Raw genomic sequence first — 22,710 nt, forward strand, 5'->3', positions numbered from 1 at the left:
GAATGACTGGTACCTTCACACTTGAAACAAACAACCCCCACCCAAAAAACACACACACACAAAAAGTTAACCACCGTTGAAAATAAAATATGTACTCACCCATATCTTTGCTGTGAAACAAACACTTATTTGACGTGATCATTGGATTTGTGGGGTTTGGTGTATTGTACTAAGCAGCCTGGATAGAAATGCAGATCGAACGATGGACTCCGGAACTCATTGTTTGCATTTCATAGCCGCCATGGGAACAACACAAACTTTCATGATAAAATTAAGATTTCAGTGGGAAAATATGACGAGCCAAAAAACACAGTTGCCCAAGTAGAAAAACATTGTTGTCTTCGACAAATGAACATATAATTTTGAAGAAAAACTTGAGTCTTGACGCAACGCACTCTCAGAGCTGAAGTCTTGCATGACATCACGTAGGATAATCGTTCAACATTTTCATGGAATTTTTGAAGGCACGCCTTTCATGAAAATTTGGGCTGCTTTCCAAATGGCTATGACCTTAAGTGTTCAAGCTTGTCCTGTCGTAACATTCAACACACTTCAAATCAAAGTGTCGTTTATTTAATGCGAAAGCAGTATAACAAACAAATCCGCCTCTTCTAATACACGCGGTGATTTCACTGAGGGCTGGATGTGATGTCATGGGTTTCTAAAGGTTTAACAAAACCAAAAACAATCCCAGTAGAATTTATATAGGAGTATCTGGAATATTTCTTCATTTTAAGCAAATGTAAAGGAAAAAAAAAGAAGTGATTTAGCGCCGTTACTTTCACAACAAACGCTTTGAAGAGCCTCAGATACAACTTCGTCACATGATAAATTTCTATACGCAAACTGGGAACCACACCGTAAAATAAAGCACTGTATATGCAGTGAATGGAGAAATATCATGACGTAATTTGGCAAAAAACAAGCGGTAATGAAGACATTCGTTACAGCTGTAATGTGCTCATGATTGATGGTGAAGGTATTGATCATCATCGCTTGACCGCGTGTGACGCACACAAAAAAATGAGCATTTTTTGTTTCCATTCATCACTGACATTTTCAACTCATTATCCAGTGCTTTGCGATACATCATAGTTATATTTCTACACTTGCCATGATTTAATGCTACATTCCCATGCATTGTACCGCTCCTTCTGGTCTGTCCACCTTGGCCACCTGGAGGCAGTATAATACTGTACAGTCATGTAGACACAAATGAAAAACAGACTTCTTTCGACACAAATACTCAGTGACTCAGTAACACGCTGTAATTTTCTGGGGAGGATAAATATATTCCTGTGAGTATTGTTTTAATACGTGTCTAAATGTGCTGCACTATTTTTGTTCATATAGGTATGCGTTGCTTGTTAATGCACACTATTGATGCTAACCATTAGCATGTCAACTACGTTTTACATTTTGCGTGTTTGTGCTACGTGGACCTGTGATAAAGCGATGTTGTTTTAAATACGCAACATGTCATTTGCTCTGTCTTATGCTTAGTGTGACAGTTAGCCTCAACCGCGAGAGTCATGAAGCCATTTGGAGCCTCTTTTTGGATGAAGTCTTGAATATTTGCCAAACTGATGCTTAGTGTGAAGTGAGTTGAATTGGGCGCGGGAATCGATTTCACAACAAAATCTAAGGTCCAAAAAAACGTCGTTCATTTTCATCAGAAATGCTATTTTGTGTCAGGAGACTATACGAGCGACACTGTTGTGTCATTAAACAAACTGGCAGAAGGCAGGACATCAAGAGGGTTGCTGTTCTCAGGTGTTTTTGAGAGTTGCTCTAAGCAAGGAGGTGATGGAGTGACACAGATTTTACGCATTTTGGCAACACGTGCAAACACTCCAGCAGGCTCAGACAGCCCTCGAAGGCATGAGTATGCCATCGTGTGAACATGGCACTGATAAGTTGGTCTAAATGCATCCGCTGATGGTTCTGAAGTGCTATAATGACAACGATGAGCTCGTGCTAGCGGCAACTGGGCTGCACAGCGAACAGAAAAGAAAGTCTTTGAACGCAACAAACACAACCAAATGTCCATTAGAAATATTTGACGGTTCCGACTGGTGGACAAATGTGGCGTCATGTGGATGAAAAACAAAAGGAAGCCCAGAATAACACGGACATAATAAAAACACCCCAAAACAAATACTCGACTTTCACAGGAGTCATTTTATTGGGAGTTTTGTTTCAAGTGCTTTTCAAACATGAGAACAGTCTCCCGTCTTCAGCATACACTTTTACATTTCTGCTTTGTCTTTTTTTTCATGACTAAGCTTTAACACGTGGGCCTCGCTTTTGCCTTGTGACATTTATCATTAGCAATACAATTACATGAGTATCCGTCGGAGAAGAGTCCTCGTTAGGTTAAGATTGTTTTAGGATGAGACAAAAGAAGGCACTTACCATTTACGATTGTAACCATCTATAAAACGATACAATATTACGGAGTGGTTATGGACGCCTTATGTCGACTACAATCCTTGTGATGTAGAATTGATCACCAAAAACAAAATGTGCTCCGAATGCACACCTTAGTGCCTGAGCCACTCCTGGATTCTGTGTCTGAATTTGTCACTAACACGGAAAACATTGTTTTTGCTGTTCGCATGACCAGTGAGGAGAAAGCGAACCTGGTCTGAGAACCATAAATTATGACTATTTTTTAAAAATCAAAGGTCATCCAGTTTGGCCCCCTCCAGCATTAGAGTTAAGATTCTGAACAGTTTCATTGGGCCTGAACTGATTGGCCCACCTGGCCTTAAGCAGTTATACTTCCGTTGCTCAAACATGTCACCGTTTGTCGGCATGAGAAAGATGATAGAGAAAGTGGAATTAATTTCTCAGGTCATACTGGTGGTATTTGCTTCGACAGTTGAACGGGGTGAGGTTTCAGCTCATTGATTTGGTAGACATGAGACAGAAGTATGAGAGCAAAGGCAATGGAAATGATGGGTGGAGTGATTCTTTCAAATTTAGGATGTACAACGCTTTTCTCTGGGTTGTGTTAAATGACATTTATTTTCAATTTGCAGTGACTTGGGTTGTACGGTGTTCCCTCGCGACTTGGTTCGGTTATTGCATTTTCACTCTATGGCGTATTTTCATTTACAAGCACAACATCATCCAATGCAGCTTTGCATCGCTATTACTTTGCAGGTTTTCTTGCAATTCTTCATCCTAAATCAGACCAGTCAAGAAATGGACATTAAGATCGCGTTCGGTAATTGACTGTGGAGCCCGCGCACGAGACTTGTATGTGTGTATTTGGAGAAGTACAGCGCGCTCCCTTCCTCTTACCGGTAGCTTCCAAACACGGCCTATGTTGTAATCTAAACCAATGAGCAGCTTCAACTGTTTCCATCTAGAGTGCCTAATGGGACCGTGTTCCCATTTGGAGCATCTGTACATTGACACTCTGTTTTCGGTGCAAGCTCAATAACCGAACGGCACTTTGGAACAACATTCTGTTTGGAAAATCTGATGATTCTTGGAATGCGCCGGAAATAGTGAGGGAACATTGTAAGTCGTCTGTTTTGTAGAACATTTTTTCGGCCAGTGTGTGTGTGTGTGTGTATGTGTGTTAGGGGGAGGGTGCTGGGGGTATGATTACTCAAGTAATCAAGGGCATAATTAATAGGAGAGTCAAATCCAAAGAGATTTGTTCGTGACAGCCCTAAATTACAGCAATTTGTTGTTTTTCCTGAGGGACCGATGTTTGTTTTAGCGGTTGACAACCCATTGGGGCACTATTTAAAGAAATTCAGTTATACATCAGTACAATACAACAATAAATCAATAATGGGTTGTATTTGCTGTAGTGTGATATTATTATTATTAATACTCATAACCTTCTCCTACTGAGGATGACACCATTAAATGCTGTGGCAAACGGATAACAGCCATATGTGGCTACACATAATATAGTACTGTATACAACAGCTTGTTATTCTACCACCGGCTAAAAAACCCATTTCAAATTCCCCTCGTGACAAATACATGTAAATGTCGAATTCTTGGACATGCTGCAGGCAGCTGGAAGAGCGAGCGTCTTAAGAGTGGTACTGACTGCTTTGTTGATACGACCCAGGCCAATATAATCAGTAACAAAAGCAACAAGTAGATAGTAATGCTGAGGACAGGAGAACGACTTTGTTTTTCCCACTGTGTGCGTGTTTGTGTCGGGGTCAGATCCGAGTCAGTTGATGCCAAAAACTGGACGGCATGAAGCTTTCCATCTTGTCCGCGAAGAATCCCAGTGGTGCGAAGAGTGTGCTGAAAAACTGGAAAGGGAGGGGAGGCTGAGTGCCACTATATAACCTTTAGAATGTGTAAGCGATGTTAAAAATGTTGCTGGATCTACGTATTCAAAGTGCATCTTACACAATTTCACAAACGTGTGTACCAGAGTCAACCCCTCAAATTTTTATGTTTGATAACACGTGTTCAAAAGACAACACTCAAGAAATGCCACTTTGCTACAATGTATCAGTGTACATCCTGTATAGTGCCCTAATTTTCATGCAGTTCCATACTGAACTTAGTCATCATTATAAGAAAACCCATGAGCAATCACACCAAATTTAACGTATTTGCTCCCAGTGACATCGGAGACGTTTAATACTAATGAGTAACATAACACTAGGGAGGGGGAATGGCTAATTGGGCCATATTTTGACATTTTCACTTAGGGGTGCACTCACTTTTGTTGCTAGCAGATTTAATGGCTGTGTGTTGATTGCTTCATTAAAGAGTAACATTTAATATCTCAATATTCATGCCAGATATCTCAATAACAATACATGCACCCATGCTGGAACCTTGATGAACTGAGGACCCCGGTACTCTCGATACATAATGTTACAAAAGTACAGTTTAGTATTGGGGTGGTTGGGGGGGATGGGATTTAGAAATGTTCAAATCTCACATTAACAGGCTGATTTTGAGTGTTATAGATTGATAAAGTTTGAATCCAAACTGATGAAACCAAGAAATGTCATAACACAGGAATGAGATTACAAGCAATTTATGCTCGCACTTGGATGTTGTCGTCAGGAGTAGACGCTTGAGAAAAATTTGCTTTCCCTCAAAAATGGCAAAGATGACCTTGTGTCTTTCCCAACCTCGCCGTCCCCCCTTGGTGGTTTTCATGTACTCCATCCGAACATTTACACAAAAGCCAGCTTGCCAAACTTGAAATCCCATCCGCGCCATATCTTTTCTCAAAACAAAACAAAAAGAGTACTCAATGTTCTCGGGGACAGTGTTGAGGCCTCAGGTCGGTCGGACTAATAAACATGACGGCCGTGATGTGAGACGCCCGCCAAACAACACCTTAGCTGTAAATAAACAGCACACGGAAGTCACGCACGCAGGGTTTTATGCGGCTGTGTTTTCAATTGGCGCCCGGCGATACCTTTGACTGGACTCGAGCTTGTGTTGGCAGGAGAAACGTGTAACACTTTACGGGCCTATGGCTCCCACGAGCCTGACAGTAATGCAAGGCGGTAATTACCGCAGGAGGCTCACGTTACAAATAAGATTATTGAAACGTTTAAAAGAACAAAAGTGGGTGGTCAAGCAGATATAAGTTCAAGTGGTTGGGTGTAACACAAAGGCTCCCCCTTTTAAGGTGAAGAAAGTGAGACGTGCAGAAACTTACTGCTTTGGCGAAGACGCCCATGAGCTCAGGGAACTGATGTGTGAGCATGGCCAGCATGGCGGTGAAGGAGCAAAGGCCGGCGGTGAAGAGGATGAAGAAAGGAAGCTCTTTCTTTGGGTACACCGACAACTCATGGAATGCTGGAGGGTGAGCAGATGGGAGTCGTGGTGTGAAAATCCACAAAAAAAGAGGGTTCGATGGAGATCTATAGTGGTACCTTGACGTTCTTCCAAGCTTGGAAATCAATGTTCTCGAGTATCAAATCAATATTCCAGATTTAAATGAATTGAAATGCCATTAATCTGTTCCAGCCCTTAGAAAAAAGACATCAATTTTTGTTTCATGTTGTTAACAAAGAAGAGCAGCACCATACTAAAACATAAAAATGTAAAGAAACAAACTGGTTTCATAAACTAACACACACACACACACACACACACACACACACACACACACACACACACACACACACACGTGTGTGTATATAAACACAATGATACATTATGTGTTAATGTGTTCCTTGAAGGGGAGCGGCCAAGTGAGTGCCGAAAGCCCGGTTGACATTGGAAGGATATTTGACCCAATTGTAATCCCACGATTGTCGGTCGTTCCCGATTCTCGTAATGACTCCTTTTTCTCGTCACATCTGGGGTCTCTCACAGTTTGGAAATCGGCTGACGATTTTAAAATCTTGCGGTGTGAACCAGAAACCTGGTTTCGGTCAGTTGGTGAGTATTTGAGTATACGTATGTCGGTTAGAAACTAATTGACAACAATCTGTTGACACTGCACTTGAGACAATTGTGTTTCTTTGTCGTCAGCCACTTGGAAATGTTGGCTCTTCGCCCAACCTCGCTGCCAAGTCATCGGGGCAGAAACGAGGCGTGGGGCAATTATTATTTACGATCTGCTTTATCCTCACAAGGGTCGCGGGGGGTGCTGGAGCCTATCCCAGCTGTCTTCAGGCAGTATATTTTGATTTGACTTTTTATTAGGTCTCCCGTAGGAGAAACTTGTGTCGGAGGACAGTCCCTCTCTGCTGCTCCATACATTGAGCATAAAACATACACAACACAACATAATTAGGACAATTACGTACAAGACAAGACAGTATATACTCTACACACATTGGACACTACAGAAGGCGGGGGAGACCCTGAATCGGTTGCCAGCCAATCGCAGGGCACACAGAGACGAACAACCATTCGCGCTCACACTCACACCTAGGGACAATTTAGTGTTCAATCAGCCTGCCATGGATGTTTTTGGAATGTGGGAGAAAACCGGAGTACCCAGAGAAAACCCACTCAGGCCTGGGGAGAACATGTTAACTCTACACAGGGAGGCCGGTGCTGGAATTGAACCCACAACCTCTGCGCTGTGAGGTCAACGCGCTAGCCACTGGACCACCGGCAATTATTATGTACAAAGTAAATAATTTCTGCCTTTATGTCAACACGGCAAAATCCTGAACGACATGCTCTTAGACTCATTTTTGGAAAATAGCAGCCAATTTAATTAGTTGAGTAATATGCTTAATGGGTGGGCAAACACTCCAAATACACAATTATTTGCATACAAACAATTTAACAAGCCCATTAATGCATCCATCCATTATCTGAACCGCTTATCCTCACAAAGGTCACGGTCGTACTGGAGCCGGCCCAACTATCTTTGGACAGTAGGCGGTGTACACCCTGAATTGGCGGCCAGCCAATTGCAGAATTGAACTAGTCATTATTTCCGTATTATCTCCTTTCTGAAGGTGTTTCTGTCTTTTGCTTACATGGTAACAGCTCCCGATCTGCCGTTTCTGTGCATCCTGGGTACGGGTAGAACAGGTGACCCTTCTCCAGTGGGTAGGGAATTATCCGGAAAGCTGCAAATGCACACACAGTAACTCACATTCAATAGCTCAATTTAAAAAAAAACAAAAACAAAAACAACAACAACAAATCAAATAAGCATCCAAAAGGCTAAATTTGTGATACAAACTCATAGTCAGAGAGAAACACATGGTCGTGTCCTGTCCACAATATATCCCAATTGTTTAGGATCCAGGACATGTCCTATTTCCATGATATAATTTATTCCACAATAATGAAGAATATGCCCCTAGAAATTATATGAACAGGTCCGAGAAGAGGACCCTAACATGGTGTTTTTAACCGGAGAATTTTCTGAGTTTACTCATAACGGACATGAAGACCAATTTCATGTTGTTTAAGTGAGACAGAATTCTTGAAAAAAAATTAAATGAAATCGAAGCCGATGTTCGGTAGTTACGCCCTTGACTCTTAACCAAGCATCCATGTACAATAAGTGGTCAATTATTCAATATGAGAAAGACCCCAAAATGGCAATTTATATGGCCTAAAAGCAATTGTGACGAAGAATGATGTGATTTGTAATAAAAGTGGACAACAGAGAAAATGGAGGAGATACTTACTGCCCTCCCATGTACAGTGGAGAAGGTTTAAGGCGCCTTCGGCCCTCTTCCAGTGCTGCAGATGGAAGAACGCGTACGCCACCGCCTCGCTGTCACCCCTCTTCAGGATGTGCTCTGGTGGCAGGATCAGGCTCTTCATTTCTAATAAGTACTAAACAAGAAGAAGCAAATATATTAAACATTTATCGTGTGAGCTGCTGTTTCTCACCCCCCCCAAAAAAGTATCAACAATGTCCCTATGCTTCAAACCATTTAAAACTCCTAACTTGAAACAGACATTTTATCCCTATGCCTATGCATTCAGTACTTTGTTTTCAAGCAATTTTGTCGAGTTTAAATATGCTGTTGAGGATATTTTTAATAAAACCTGCCCCCCCTCAACCAAAGTGACACACAGTTATTATTATAAGACATTGTTGGGTTTTTTTTCAATGCAAATACACTTGCATTTAAAGAGAAAAATACATTTGACATCTGATTTTTGTATTTCCATGTGGAGCAGTTTTAAAAGATTGACTTGATGCAAGACAGGTCCTGAGGAGAGCCACGAACCTGGAGGGGTCTACCTGTGGCACTTAGTTTCATTATGTGGACTCATATGCTTTTTAAACTGATATTGTACAGGACACAATCAGGTGATTGATGTTGCCCACTTTGTATGCTGGACGAGGCATCCCTCCATCTATGAGCTCATCTCAAGGTCCCCCCATCCACACACTAAGACCCCCCCCCCCCCACACACACACACACACATACACACACACACACACAAACCCTGAAATGGGTTTTCTTTTTTCCTTGGATTTACCTGGATAGGGGTTTAGACCAGGGGACATCATTGATTTTTTTTTTGAACTGGTGGCCTGCTGGGCTATAAAAATGAATTCATGAACTGATTCACTTTTCAGTCACTGTACACCATTTCCATTTTATGACTAAAAATTTGGGACCAAATAAAGTCACATCCATTATGTATGTGTCATATCATCAACAAAGTACACATAAACTATGGAAACAAAAAAACGCACACACGTCCGCGCTCACACACAAACACACTCACACGCACTGAAGGCATAATCCGGTTCTACGGAATTTTAAAAAGCAAAGCAGCCAACTGTGAAAGTCGACATTCTTTTGGTGGCCTCCAAAGGGATGATGCAATGTGCTTCCATATCATGCTGATGTGACTTGGCTTTATAAAAGAAAAAAAAGTCTGCCTTTTGTGGTCAAGTCAATCTCTTTCGTCTATCCCCCCCCCCCCGTCTTTTCTTTTCTTCCGCCTCACTGACTATATCCTATTGTGCAATTCCCTCTGGCAAACTCCCAGTAGACTAAAAACATACTTTGTTCATGTGAGGTATTTAGCAAGAGCCTCCTTTTTCGTATGGCGGGAGGGTGAGGCTTCCCAAAGAGAGGTGTGTTATGGTTCCACTACAGTACAGTGATTCCGTGCATGTGTAACTGAGCACCCCACCAACACCACCACCACCTTCTTGTAACTTTGTCCTAGTGACTCAGTCGGCTCACTAAAATGACAAACGTAAACCCAATTCCACAGCCGTCCGTATTAAAGACGCACGCTGTAGACTTTGATGAACATGCCAGGCTCTATCTGTCATGTCAGTGGTTTCCAGCGTGGCAGAACTCCATGTCAAACAAAACTCGCATTGCAACCCCCAAGCCCCCGCCACCGCCAGGCCTGGATTCCCGGGCGGCCAGTTTCACAGCGCTCTGGATCTCAGACACTTTGGGAAGGTTACCCCCCTTTGGCCCTTCCCAAGATAATCCTGTCTAATCCCCTTCCATGGTCACAGGCTCATCCAGCCAACCCGGGCGACCATGTGGCCCACGCTTGGTCATCTCCTCCTCCGTTTACCATCTGACTCTCGTTCATCCACGTCAAACACGTCCTTTTGCCTTGATTTATCCTCTACAGGAGTCCCATGGGCGAAGGAACAAGACTGTACAGCAGAGCCTCTGAAGTAAAAAAAAAAAAAAGGCCAACATTTGAGTTCACCCAGGAAACTAAACCCACAAATTAAACCATGACCATGTTACAGCAGCAAATCTTGCAAAGACTAGAGTGAAGCGAGTATCTGAAGGTGCAACTTCACAAATATTTAGCCTTTCCTTAGATTTTTTTTATGTGATGCCTCCACAGAAGAATGACAGACAACAATGGTACGATACGCATTACAATGTATTTGATCATTTTGAGGTTTTTTTGACAAACATTTTGAGCAAAACTTGTCCAACTATGTCCAAAAGTATTCATACTCTCACGAAATTTTGCGTTATCCAAAGATACCCTTGGATGTCCTTTTTTAAAGGTGTTATCAAAATTCTCAGATGAGATGAAAGATCCTAGAGAAGAAAACGACAGCTTGTAATTCTGGCAAGCATGATCACTTCACAATTCTACAATTCAGGATTTGAATCTCTTGGCTCCTGTGTGGAGTTTGCACGTTTTCCCATGCGTGTGTGTGTGTGTTTTCTCCAGGTAATGCAGTTGATTTTGGTTCCGTGACTCCACTCTCGATTGAATGTGCCCGGTCATTGGCTTGTGACCAATCCAGTGTATACCCCACATCTCACACCGGTAGTCTTGAGGGCATAGATTCCATCTTTATCTTAATAAATCAACTTGTAATATTTTCTACAGACAGCGTGTGACAGAGTTACGAGGGTGTTGTTTCGAGTTGTGCACTGAATTATTGCAATCTTTGGTATTGTATACTGTATAAAGTACACAAAACATGCTTCGCTTTAAAAACATCGGTCGTGCAAATGCTGGAGACAACGGAAGATCGTTTTGACATGATAATGACTTTCAAGGGTGATATTAATAGCGTTAAATTGCTACTTTCTTCTAATCTCATTGTGTGTACTCTCAACGTATGGCGCCACACACGGAGGAACAGCTGTTATATATTTATTTAGTTAGTTAAAAACTGCTATTAGTTCAGTATTATTCTTATTTGATTTTGTATTTTTACCTTGTTGTCCTTTCAAGTCATTTAAAGTTCATCTTAAAAGGATTCAAGTAATTTTATTTTCCCCAAAATTCTAGGTTACAAGATCAAAAGACTTGTTTATGTTACACCAACACAAATTTCCATGATATGGCACAAAGTACGATACCTTAAGTCGCAGGTTAAGCCGCCAGTAATTCACAAGACTTGTGAAAAATAAGGCAGAACTATAACGCAAGATAAAATAAATTTGATAAAGAGATAAGGAAGGTGGCTTCATCATGGTTTGAATCTCTGCAAAGATGCAAGACAAAAAATGTGTGGCAGTAGGAGAATGAAAATGCAAGATGCTTGAATTTCATATTACATTGATAAGGTCATCTTGTACTTGACACAAAGAATAGAAAGCTTTGCTTCTGAATGTCATTAACTGCTATGTTTGCAAATGCTTGTTGGTGTTGAGTCGTTGCTTGTGTGAAGCACATTGAGTTGCCTTGTGGATCAAAGGTGCTATATAACTCCAGCTGACTTGCCTTGATTTGCCTGAACTCAAAACAATGTCAAAAACATCTGATGTTGTTTATTGTGATACAGATAAATGTATTGTTTGTGCTCACAATAATATGTAATACATTTGAAGAGCACCTTGAATAAAATAATTGCGATCGCAATATCGTCAGCGGGGGCAACGCAATTAGACTATTTTTCAAAATCGTTCAGGGCTAGCCAAAACACACAGAAAAAAAGCTCACCACGCTCAATGCACATGGCCTTAGATTGATCATTGAGAGAGGCTCAGCTGTCCCTGCTTGAACATTCCACAGCATTAAACCTGGTGACACCTCAGTTCTCCGCATTGGGCTATACACCCCGCCCTTCCTCGCTTCTCTTGTTCTTAGATCTGCCTCTTCGCTCACTGTCGCCTCTTTGATGAAGGGATTGCGTTTCATGTGCTCTCCTTTTATCCCCGGGCACTTCTAAACCCAGAGCATAACTCATAAGCCGCCTTTTGACTCTAATCTGCAGCCCCTTTTACAATAGAACACGGCGAGGAACAATGGCATCGGGGCATGTAATTGGCTCTTTATGACTCGGAGTACACATGAAAAAGTGAATTTTAGAGGTTGAGCAAACACCTCGGTGTAAAGTGGTAGAGGACTGTCCTAAATTTGAAAAAAAAAAAAAAAAAAAAAAAACCCCTTTGGTCACTCCGTCTTTATTCCGAGCGCCAGGCTCTTACCCCGTCTGTTTTTGTGTGAAGAAAAATGCAAATGCAATCTTTTGGAGGTAAACACATCTGAGCTCTTGAATTCGGAGGGGAGACTGTCAGCCGCAATGAGGTGACATAGAACCTGTCGACCAAAGTGGAGTAAACTAGTGAGGTAGATGGTAGGGCTAAATTGCAATGACTTTGGAGGCCAAGGTAAATGTCAAGCAGATAGATGCAGCCAGGACACTTTATGGGCGCAACCAACAAGCCACGGGATGTCAGCTTCCAACCCGTAACCACAAAGCAGCTGCGGACTGAAATGGTCGGAAGGAAGAAAAGACGAGAAAAGACGAGGGGAATACATCAGAAACAATGTTCTTGAGAAGACAAGTACTGTATTTTCCGGACTATAAGTTTACACTATAAGTCCTTAGTATAAGTCGCACCAGCCATAAAATGCATAATATAAAGAAGAAAAAAACATGCATAAGTCGCACTGGAGTACAAGTCGCATTCTGCAGGGAAATGTATGTGATAAAATCCAAACGCAAGAACAGACATGTCATCTTGAAAAGGCAAGTAAAAATAAAAATAGAGCACAACAGACTGAATCAGTATGTTACAAGCTAACGAACATTACATGACGCATAAACAACAAACGTGTCTGGTATGTTCACATAACATATTAAAACTTATTCAGATAACTATTGCATAAAGAACATGCTAACAAGTTTACCAAACCATCAGTGTCTCTCCAAATCACTAAATCCAATGAAATCTTCATCCTCGGTGTCTGTTTGAAACAAGTCTGCCAACTCTGGACGTAGAAGATGTAGCGCTTCCTATTCTTCATCGCTAGCGTCACTCATTGTCGACTTATCAACACAGGCCTAGAGCACCTTCTTGCGGTTTAGTGTGAAAATAACGTGTGAAATGATATAATAATGCGTTAATAATTTCACACATAATTCGCACCAGAATATAAGTCGCACCCCTGGCCAAACTATGAAAAAAACTGTAATTTATAATCCGAAAAATACGGTACTCGTTGTTAATCTTGTGTCAAGACAACCTTTTAAATGATTACAATTCTCGCTCTGACACCAAACAATCCTTGGGAATTCACAAAAAAAGTCCACAAAGTCAAAAGAGGGTTTAAACGGGACCTGTTATGCACCAGTCTCTCGAATGTATTCCCGAGTGCCTGAAAACATGTCTGTGACATGTTTTTTAAGCACGACCCCAAGGAGCAAGAATGACTTTGTTACGATGTTCACCGGGAGCGGCACTAGGAGTTTGGGAGGAGACAAGCGGCAACTACTGTTATTGGGCAGGTGAGTACCCATAGACTGTCCAGCCATTTTTGTATATGCACTCATGGAGTTAGTCACCACGCCACCAAACCACATTTGTCAATTAGCATTCAAATGGATGTCACCAGTGATTGACTGGCGACTAGTCCAGGGTGGATCCTACTTTTCTCAACTCAAGTCAGCTGGTGCAGGCTTCGGTTAAAAAGAGGCCGTAAAGAGTGCAAGCACTACAGAAGCGGGACAAGATAGGCCCTGTGATTAATTGGCGCCCACTCCATGCTGTATCTTGCTTCTTAGGCCAAAAGTCAGTGGGGAGAGACTTCAAGTCATCCACGACTCAAATGAGAACAAACAGGATAGAAAATGGATGGATCTGACTTGAATGGGATCTCCCTGAGTGTTTCCATATCAGTGAGCAGAATCTTGTTGCGCGCAGGAGTTGTTCCCTGACATCAAATACTGAATGTCACAAGATAAATTAGGGCCGAACAATGAAAAAGAATCCAATTGCAAATTTTCCTCTCAATAGTGTGAATGTGATTTAAAATACTATCATTTTTTTTTCAAGGTCCTCTTCGGGTGTATGTATTTTTTTTTTGCAATAAATTTAGGAAGTTTACAAAACAAATTCAAATGAATCATGAATTCATATGGAAGGCAGTTTATTTATCTACTTCAATTAGAGTTATTCATTAACTTACTAGATCCTTTGTCTTGCAGCCTTTTGAACGTTCACTACCAAACAAAGTGGCATACACATATTCAGTAAGTGGTAAATCAAAACAGAAGAATAATGCAAACAGATGTGTAGCCTCATCACTTAACTCTTCATGTTTCATAAAATGACGGCATGTAAACATGTGCAAAGTGTTTCTCAAGCACTGACATTAACCAGACACTATCAAGATAAATAAAATACCCAGTAACCCAAAAAAGATTAATTAAGAAATTACCAAAAATGAAGCAGTTATCCGTTTTAACTTGTCTAGAATTTATTACAATTAATAATGAGCTAAATGTAAATGTATAAAAAATAAAATAAAGCCAACTGACTACATTGCAATGTGGATTTTAATTTGAATGCTTTTTCAGCCCAACTATAACGTTATCCTTCATTTGGTTATGCAGTTCAACAGCTAAAGATGCCAAAGGGGTCATTCTGTAAAGCCAGCACTGTTCTGGTAAGTTCAGACTTTGTCGGGCCTGAGCAGGTGACGAGAGGGGGATGAGGGAACATGAGAGGCCAAGAAACGAGATGAGGGTGCCTGATGAGAGGCCTGTGGGCTCCACCGAGGGGGTGGAAAGATGATGAAGATGAGGGCCCTCACACCAAAACGGTTGGATCAAAGCACGAGGGTGACGTCTCCCATCCCCCAAATGCCCCCACCTGGCATACACTCATACACAGATTAATTTTCGCTCTCTCAGATATGATGTCCGACCTATGAAACCACACTTTGGTACAGAAGCGAGACCTTTTTATGGTTTATATGAAAGTCAAGCAAGGATCCAGTCTCATGACTAAAGTGCATATCCAATAAAAACCTAATCAGTTAACAGTGATGTGGTTTGAGGAAACGCTTTTACACAGTCTTTGCAATCAGCAATCAGAGTTTTGCAAAAATGAACCCAAGTGGGGTCACAATGCCATCTGCTGGAGCGATGGTAGATCGCGTGCCGTTCACCAGGTGTCCTCGTTTACAGAGTTCTGTTCCGACAGTGTTGCCAAGCTTGTCTGGGCGTCAGAATGTGAATTCATCTATCATTAACCTACATGAATGCACGTACTTCATAATTAGTTCCCATAAATGTGAAACAATCGCAAGAAAAACAGTAAATGCAGTGCTGAGTGGACATGTCTTCTAATCACAGGTCTGTTAGTTACCCCTTGATTTTAATTGCCATAAATTCCGGATTACAAGCCGCTACTTTTTTTCCCACACTTTCAACACTGTGGCGTGTATTATGAAGCGGCTTTTTAATTTTTTTTTTCCATCGCGGGAAAAACATGGACTAATAAAATGAATGAGTCTTTTGCTGAGGTCCAATGAGAGTGTATGACTAATCACAACTTCCGCTCTTCTTGCTATAGCGGGGGAAAAATGTGTTACCCGGCAACAGTCGACCAATAAAATGAATGAGTTGTACACGGGTCCAATGAAATTGTATGATTACCGGTCATCACAACTTCCTTATTTTAGTCTTTCTTCTCACCATGATCAACATAGAGAATACCAGACAAAAGGCGTATGATGCAGCTTTTAAACTAAAAGCAATCACTGTGGCAGTTAAAGAAGGAAATCAGGCTGCTGCCCGTAATCTTGGCATAGACGAACGAGTCAATGGTGCGAAGGTGGAGGCTCCAGCAAGAAGAACTGAGCCAGTCTAAAAAGACAACCAAAGCTTTTAAAAGTTTTAAAGGTGGGCCGTCGTGGTGTTATAGATTCATGAAACGGAAAAGCCTGTCTATTTGGGCACGCACTACGTTGTGTCAGCAGCTCCCTCCCAATTACGAGGACAAACTTGCTTTGTTCCGCACATTTACACAAAGATAGCTGAGAATTCCATCAGCCCAGATGAAATAATAAATATGGACGAAGACCCTCTGACATTTGATTTGCCTCTCACTTGGACTGTAATTAAAAAAGTACTGAAAACAAGTGGCCACGAGAGAACACATTTTACCTGTGTTTTGAGCCACGCAGCATCGGGTCTAAAGCTGCCAACGATGATCATTTTCAAGCAGCTGACTATAGAAATAATTTCATATATCTTTTCCCATTTATATGATTTGCATTATTCTATTTAAAGCCGAGTGGGCTGCAGTATTTCTCCTCGTAACTACGCAAATGCACATCAAGATCTCTCTGTCTGGCCTCTTATTATGTGTTTCAGTGTAATTTCGTTGTGCAAATGCATTTATCATGCTCATAAAAATACGGAGATTATTTTAACCTTGAGAAGTTTTGCGTTTTTTTTCTGCGGGGGTTCAGCGGGGGACCGCGTCAGCCGCCTCACTGGGAGGCGCTCCACGGCGGCAGGGACGCAGAAGCAAACACCCGCCTACTCATTGCCCAGCGGTTTATAGTACGAAGTGGCGCATATAATTACAAAATGGATTATTCTTCATAAATCTGAGCATGCGGCTCTTAATCAGGTGCGGTCTGTAGCCCGGAATTTACGGTGCTCATCTTACCAGGATATTTTGAACAGCTGTCCACATTCAGTTCGGGGAAGGCCAGCCATTGCTCACAAGTGTTAAGTATTTTAAAATTTGATTAGGATGCTCAAAATTTCTATGTATATACCCAAATCAGGTGTGGAAGAACTATCATTTTGTAATTCAACTTATTCAACTCATTTGAATGAAAACTTACACTGTGCTGTGTATTGTTGTGCTGCACACCACACAGAGAACCAGATCACAGATGCAGGCATACAAGAAGAGAGCGAGTGAAACGGGCACGCAAACCAAGCTGCACTTCTTGAGCAGGGCGCATGGAGACAGTGCCTCCTTCCTTGCTGAAGGGCACATTGGCGGTCGCAGCAAAGATAACTGCTATTTCTACAACAACTCCCGGAAAGAGGACTGGCATTTCGACAACAACGAGCTGCTATTTTTACATTTCGCCTACATTTTTTTGACAAACCACACGTATGACATTTTGTCACAGGACACAAGACGGCACATCTGGATACTGCCGTACTTCACAGTGTGCATTTGGTTGTTTTATGTTTTAAGTGTTTTTCTTACGGATATTCACTGTAACTATAACTTCATGACTCCATTAGTGACAGAGCACGGACCATTATGACAAACTCCGGTTATGTTACCCCTGGGGGAATGGAACTCGGTCACAAACGCCAAGACTACACGGAGCGCATGGAATGGCCTATACATTCCAGTGTGGACCACTGACCTTGGGCACATGGGGATTGAACTCCACGGCTCTGTGAATGGCCTCCACAGCGTTCATCTCGGCAGTACTGAGCCCCCGCCGCGACGCTGCCTCTGGGGAGAACCTGATGGAACAAAATGAAGATTGTGACGAAAACGGCCTTTAAGGTTTGTATTCCTTGCTGTGATTGGGAAGGAGACGTACTTATCTGAAACAGCCCGCGCTTTCAGCAGGGCAGACGTGTAGCATATGGTGGCCGATTTCGGGAGGCTGATGTCTACGGTGGAAGCGGCGATTACATAAAAGGACGTAAGAAAGAATGAAGATGCCGCTCGAGTACAGTGCGGTCATACCGTCGTATTTGGCGAGGACAGCCTGGACATCGGCGTACGCCTGCAGCTCAAGGAGCGCCTCCAGGAGGTTTTCGTGTATATTTAACATCCCCAACAACGGGAACTCTTTCATTAACTGTCGGGGGGTACAAATGAATTCAAGCAGTCAGCATGAAGCTTGTAGCTTGGATTGGATGTATTGTACACTAGCTAATGTTGTGAAAGTTGTGTTGTCCACTTACGTCTCTCATCATTTTCACGGCTTCTTTAATGCGTCCAAGCTTGCGCGCGCACATGGCCAATCTGCGCTTAATGTAAACAAGCAGGTTGATGTCTTTACCCGCTGCAAAACACAACAGATCAATCCACAAAATTTAGGAGGCGGTACCAAAGTATTGAATTACATGGGTGTAATTCCTGTAATTCTTTTCAATGGCATATTTTGGTGAAACCACGAGAAAGGAACATGTTCACAGAACTTGGAGGAGGTTGGGGGGGAAGGGGTGTTAGTTTAAATTACGTTTAATTGAAGACCTTAGACCACAGCAACATTCCTTCTCGGATACATATGATGTAATTGCTGTACAGATTACATCAACTGATCTTCTAAACTAGATTGACAGGCACAATTCATTGACTTGTGCCTCCAAAAGTGAAAAATAATACTGATGCTTTTAGGCAACTGTAGAACAAATAGGCACTCGCCTGGTTGCAATGCCTTAGTTCTATACCCTTAGTCGTCATGGTAATGATAGCTCATTGGTCCCGTTGGGCAAGAGTCTGGGGTGAGCAGTGGCTTATTTGCATGAGACTGAACACCTCAAACCAAGTGATTCAATGTGGTGCTGAATAAAGGGAAAACGAAACAAAGCAAAACAATCCATTCAAATGATAATGAATGAATTGGATAACTACACACATTTTTAATTCTACACAAAGCCTGTAATGTGTTCACGTCCATTTCTTACCAATGGTCAAAGCTTTTTTAAAGAGGCGCTCAGCTTCCGTGATTGTTGTGGCTTCTTCCTCGGCGAGGAGCACGTACGCTGCGGCGCATCTGCAGAAAAACAAAACGTTTCAGTTGACTAGTTTTTTTGAAGATGACGGTCTTTTGTCAAATAGCGGCCGTCGCTGAAATAACTACTGTACCACTCTCTCACAACAAAGAAATGCCTCATTTTTCAGGAAAAAATAAATCATATTCACCTGCATTGTTGACATGCAAATGCTGAAGCGCAACCTCCTCAACCCATTTTAACTCTGTTGCTAACCATAACAGGAGCAAAGAAGCAACTGTACAGCCTCCTCGGATCAATTTAGGTGTGGAGTAGGAAACAAGAGTTCGTTTGATGATCCTACATAATAATGGGGAGAGCGTGCCAGTATGTGGTCCCTCCACAATGTTGTGTCGTTCCGCCCCATCTACCGTTCAGCATAGCAGTCCCTTGTTTTGGACTCCACTTTCACATGACATTTGGTGTAATATGCTGCTAATGACGTTTAATATGATTTTTAAAAATTCCTTATTTATATAAATAAAAGCACCCACCCCACCGGCAGTACATACACCATTTTGGAGTAGGACTCACTCGTGGTTCAACTCTATGGCCTGGTAAGCTGCTCTAATCCTAGCTTGAGGATTTCTCTCCCTCCAGGCCTTCTGCATGACTGTAGGGACAAAAAGAAATTCATATCGCAGCACATTCAATTAGCCACTTGCTACTTGTGTGTAGGGCTGTGCGATATGGCTAAAATGTAGCATCTCGATATTTTTGCCAGAAATCTCAATAACGATGCAAAAACAATATGACGATTGGTTCAGGTAAAAACATGCAATTTTTTAAAAATAAAAAAATAAAATATCAACCCAAAAGGTGATGGAAAGTGTAGTTTCTTTTTCTCTTTTAGAACTTACAGCAATCACTATTAAGAAAGTTTAATTAAATTCACATTGTACAGCTAGTGTGCTTTAATGATGAACAATTTTATGCCAGTGACATGAAGCAACAATACAAGGATTGTGTCCTTGTTTCTTTCTGTCCTCACCTCTGTAGGGCCTCACCTCTGATTTATGGCCGGGTTAGCCCTAATAGCTCGCTTCAAGTAATATCTGAATTTCGATATGATAAAGATATATCGCCCAGCCCTACTTGTGTGTGGGAGAGAATCAGTATCAGCGTATATGTGTGTGTGTGTGTACTGTATGTCAGTCAGAAGAGTGTATCTCTGTTTGTGGACGTGAACGTGTGTGTCAAAGAATGATCGAAACCCACCCGAATCCTCAGGCCTGAACTGCTGTGTTTCTCCTGTGAAAAAGGTCTGATGGTCTTGAGCCGACAAGTTCATGTCGTAATACGTCAGTGGTTCTTTTCCCGTCACCCATGTGTACCTGAGTACCGCAGGAAAAGAAATTATGAAAAACTATATAAATGACTTTTTTTTAATTCTGGATAAATATGCAGCAGCTATCATATTTTAGGTATTTTTCTTCACCTGTTGTATTCTGCTCCTCGGAAAAGGTTCAAAGGATTCCTCCAGACTTTACACTCTACGAAGAGGGACACATCAATAAGCTTAGTAGGGTTGGTATCACAGATGTTTCAGGTTAAATGTGCATGTTTGTTACCTGACACACTGGGTCTAGGCTCAGCCTCCCCATTGACAGACGAGAAGAGGCCAGTACCTGAGTTGCTCTCCACTCCGCCGAGGAGGGGGCGCAGGTGGCTCACAGAGACCTGCTCGATGAATGACGTGCCGTACTTCCGGAAGTACCACCACTCAAATATCTCCGACGGGAAACATTTACAAAATTATCATGTTGATTTTTTGTTTCAACTTGAAAAAAATGCAATTAATTAAAACATGTTTATTTTAAATGAGATTTATTGATTAATCTCCAAAATAATTGAACGGATTAATCGATTAATTAAATAGCATTGCAGCTTTATGACTGAATACAGTTGTTTATTTAACATGGACTCATGACTGTGTACATGCAAGAACCATAAGGTGCTTTGCCACCATCTTGTGGCAGCTGTACACAGTTACAAGACCGTTTTGTGGGGGCGTCTAAGCTACTAAGGTTAAAAATAATAATAATAAATTCAATCACCATGTGTGGTGTGCATTCCGTGTTGTTTCAGCTGTGGTCCTATGTGGAAGCACGGGCAGTGTGGGGGAAGTGTTTGTGGTAATAAGTGTGAGCCACCACAACTGTCTGATGCGTGCCCTGCTGCCCATCTCAAATCAAAGGGTTGACTTTGATTTACCTGTTTCTCATTGTTGAGTGCACAGAAATGACAGTGTGCAAACTACTTGAGCGGTGGCAAATCAAAACGCATTCTCTAGTTGAATAATTAGAAAAGCATGACGCGAAGTTATTAGGGGTTACATATCAAGAGGACAAACAGTTCTGCATGAGGCCAGATGTTACGTCTAATTTCATTAAAGAAACTGAAGACTGACAAAATGGTGTTCCTCCTCAATAAATAATAAGGGTCCACCACCGCTGCCACTTGTCATGCATGCTGGAGCCTTTTGAAATCGAAAAATGTTACACCAAAAAAAGTCTATTGTGACTTACTTTATGAGGTACACTGTATGTGGTCCGTAGCAGTGGTTAACAACATTACTGCATCATACAAAGAACATCTTGAAAACTTGTGACTACATCATTTGGCTGGATACTGCTACGCTACTATATCCATAAAAAGACAACAATATTTTTTTTAACTCACAAGGATGAGTCCAGAGATGAGGGAAGAGGTCCCAGTGAGAGCCACGTAGAACTTGGGTGTCAGTGTATTCAAAAACAGCGACGCTGAAACAACAGGTTCAGATATAGATCATTTGTGACAAAACACACGCACACGCACACTACAATTTGACAGATGGACAGAAAAAAACTGGTAAACAGAGAGAAAGCTATGACCCACAAATATAGTACCACAATTCAGAATAATTATATAGATGTTCCATGATTAAATAACAACTGGGGTAAAAATAATCAACTATATGTCTGTTATTATATTGCAAATTTACCAGTGTGGGACAAATAACGGTTATCATATCTTATTCAGGTCAATTACAATGCATAGAGATAACACATACACCTGGGAGTGCCACAAACGTGTCACGAAATTCGTGCCTTCGTCTTCAAAACGAAACTAAGCTCTTAAAGCAAAGCAGAAAGCAAGAGCGAAAACTAACAAAGTGCTCAACAAGCAGGTGTCAAAATCCTGCAAACGTCTGTTTCATGGCAGCTAGCAGATGCTAGCGGAAGGCTAACAAACGGTAACGAGCGGAGGCGTCCATTCACCCGACGTAAAGCTGTCCTGCAGTTTGAGCGGGCTCCATAGCACGTAGATCATAATGAGCACCATGCCGAACCACACGAAGCACACGTACGTCCACGACCACGAGAGCCACGACTTTAACTTGTCAGTGAAACCGGGTGATTGGGGATTACTGCCAGTAGAGTCCTCCATGTTTTCTTCCCCCTCCCTCCCCTGCCCGGATGTCTGTAAACATACGACTCACGTGACCAGAAATAAAGACGGTCTTTCTTTTTTTTGTTTTGTTTTATTTTGTTTTGTTTTAACATTTATTTGAGTTTTTATTTCAATGGCGATTCACAAAAGGTATGTTAAAAGTGAAATAAAGACTTAAAAAAACTATATTTGCAGAGGATCAATATTTTATTACTAGGTTGTAAATATCCTTTTTAAATAAACAAAAAGAGATTAATTGATTCAGGCCGCAATTTCTTTAATGAATCTCTAGATTAATAGAATAAAAAATACAATACCAAATTCAATAATATGCTGTTACAATTCCAGATGTGCCATTACTGTCTCAACATTTA

At 41.6% G+C, this 22,710-nt stretch overlaps 1 protein-coding gene across 1 annotated transcript; it reads right to left on the reverse strand.

Annotated features, from left to right (window-relative positions):
- Nucleotides 1-3,586: 3,586 nt before the first annotated feature.
- On the reverse strand, nucleotides 3,587-22,354 carry st7l (suppression of tumorigenicity 7 like). Its single transcript, XM_052075845.1, has 15 exons — nucleotides 22,165-22,354; nucleotides 21,584-21,666; nucleotides 20,473-20,632; nucleotides 20,340-20,394; nucleotides 20,120-20,235; nucleotides 19,436-19,514; nucleotides 18,815-18,903; nucleotides 18,089-18,189; nucleotides 17,868-17,982; nucleotides 17,719-17,791; nucleotides 17,536-17,638; nucleotides 8,121-8,271; nucleotides 7,458-7,550; nucleotides 5,672-5,811; nucleotides 3,587-4,292 (listed from the first exon to the last, which is right to left on the reverse strand). Exons 1-15 carry the CDS (start codon nucleotides 22,331-22,333, stop codon nucleotides 4,197-4,199), a joined length of 1,623 nt encoding a protein of 540 aa, XP_051931805.1. The 5' UTR covers nucleotides 22,334-22,354; the 3' UTR covers nucleotides 3,587-4,196.
- Nucleotides 22,355-22,710: the final 356 nt, after the last annotated feature.

Source organism: Hippocampus zosterae, chromosome 9 (assembly GCF_025434085.1).
Source record: "Hippocampus zosterae strain Florida chromosome 9, ASM2543408v3, whole genome shotgun sequence".
Taxonomy (NCBI): domain Eukaryota; kingdom Metazoa; phylum Chordata; class Actinopteri; order Syngnathiformes; family Syngnathidae; genus Hippocampus; species Hippocampus zosterae.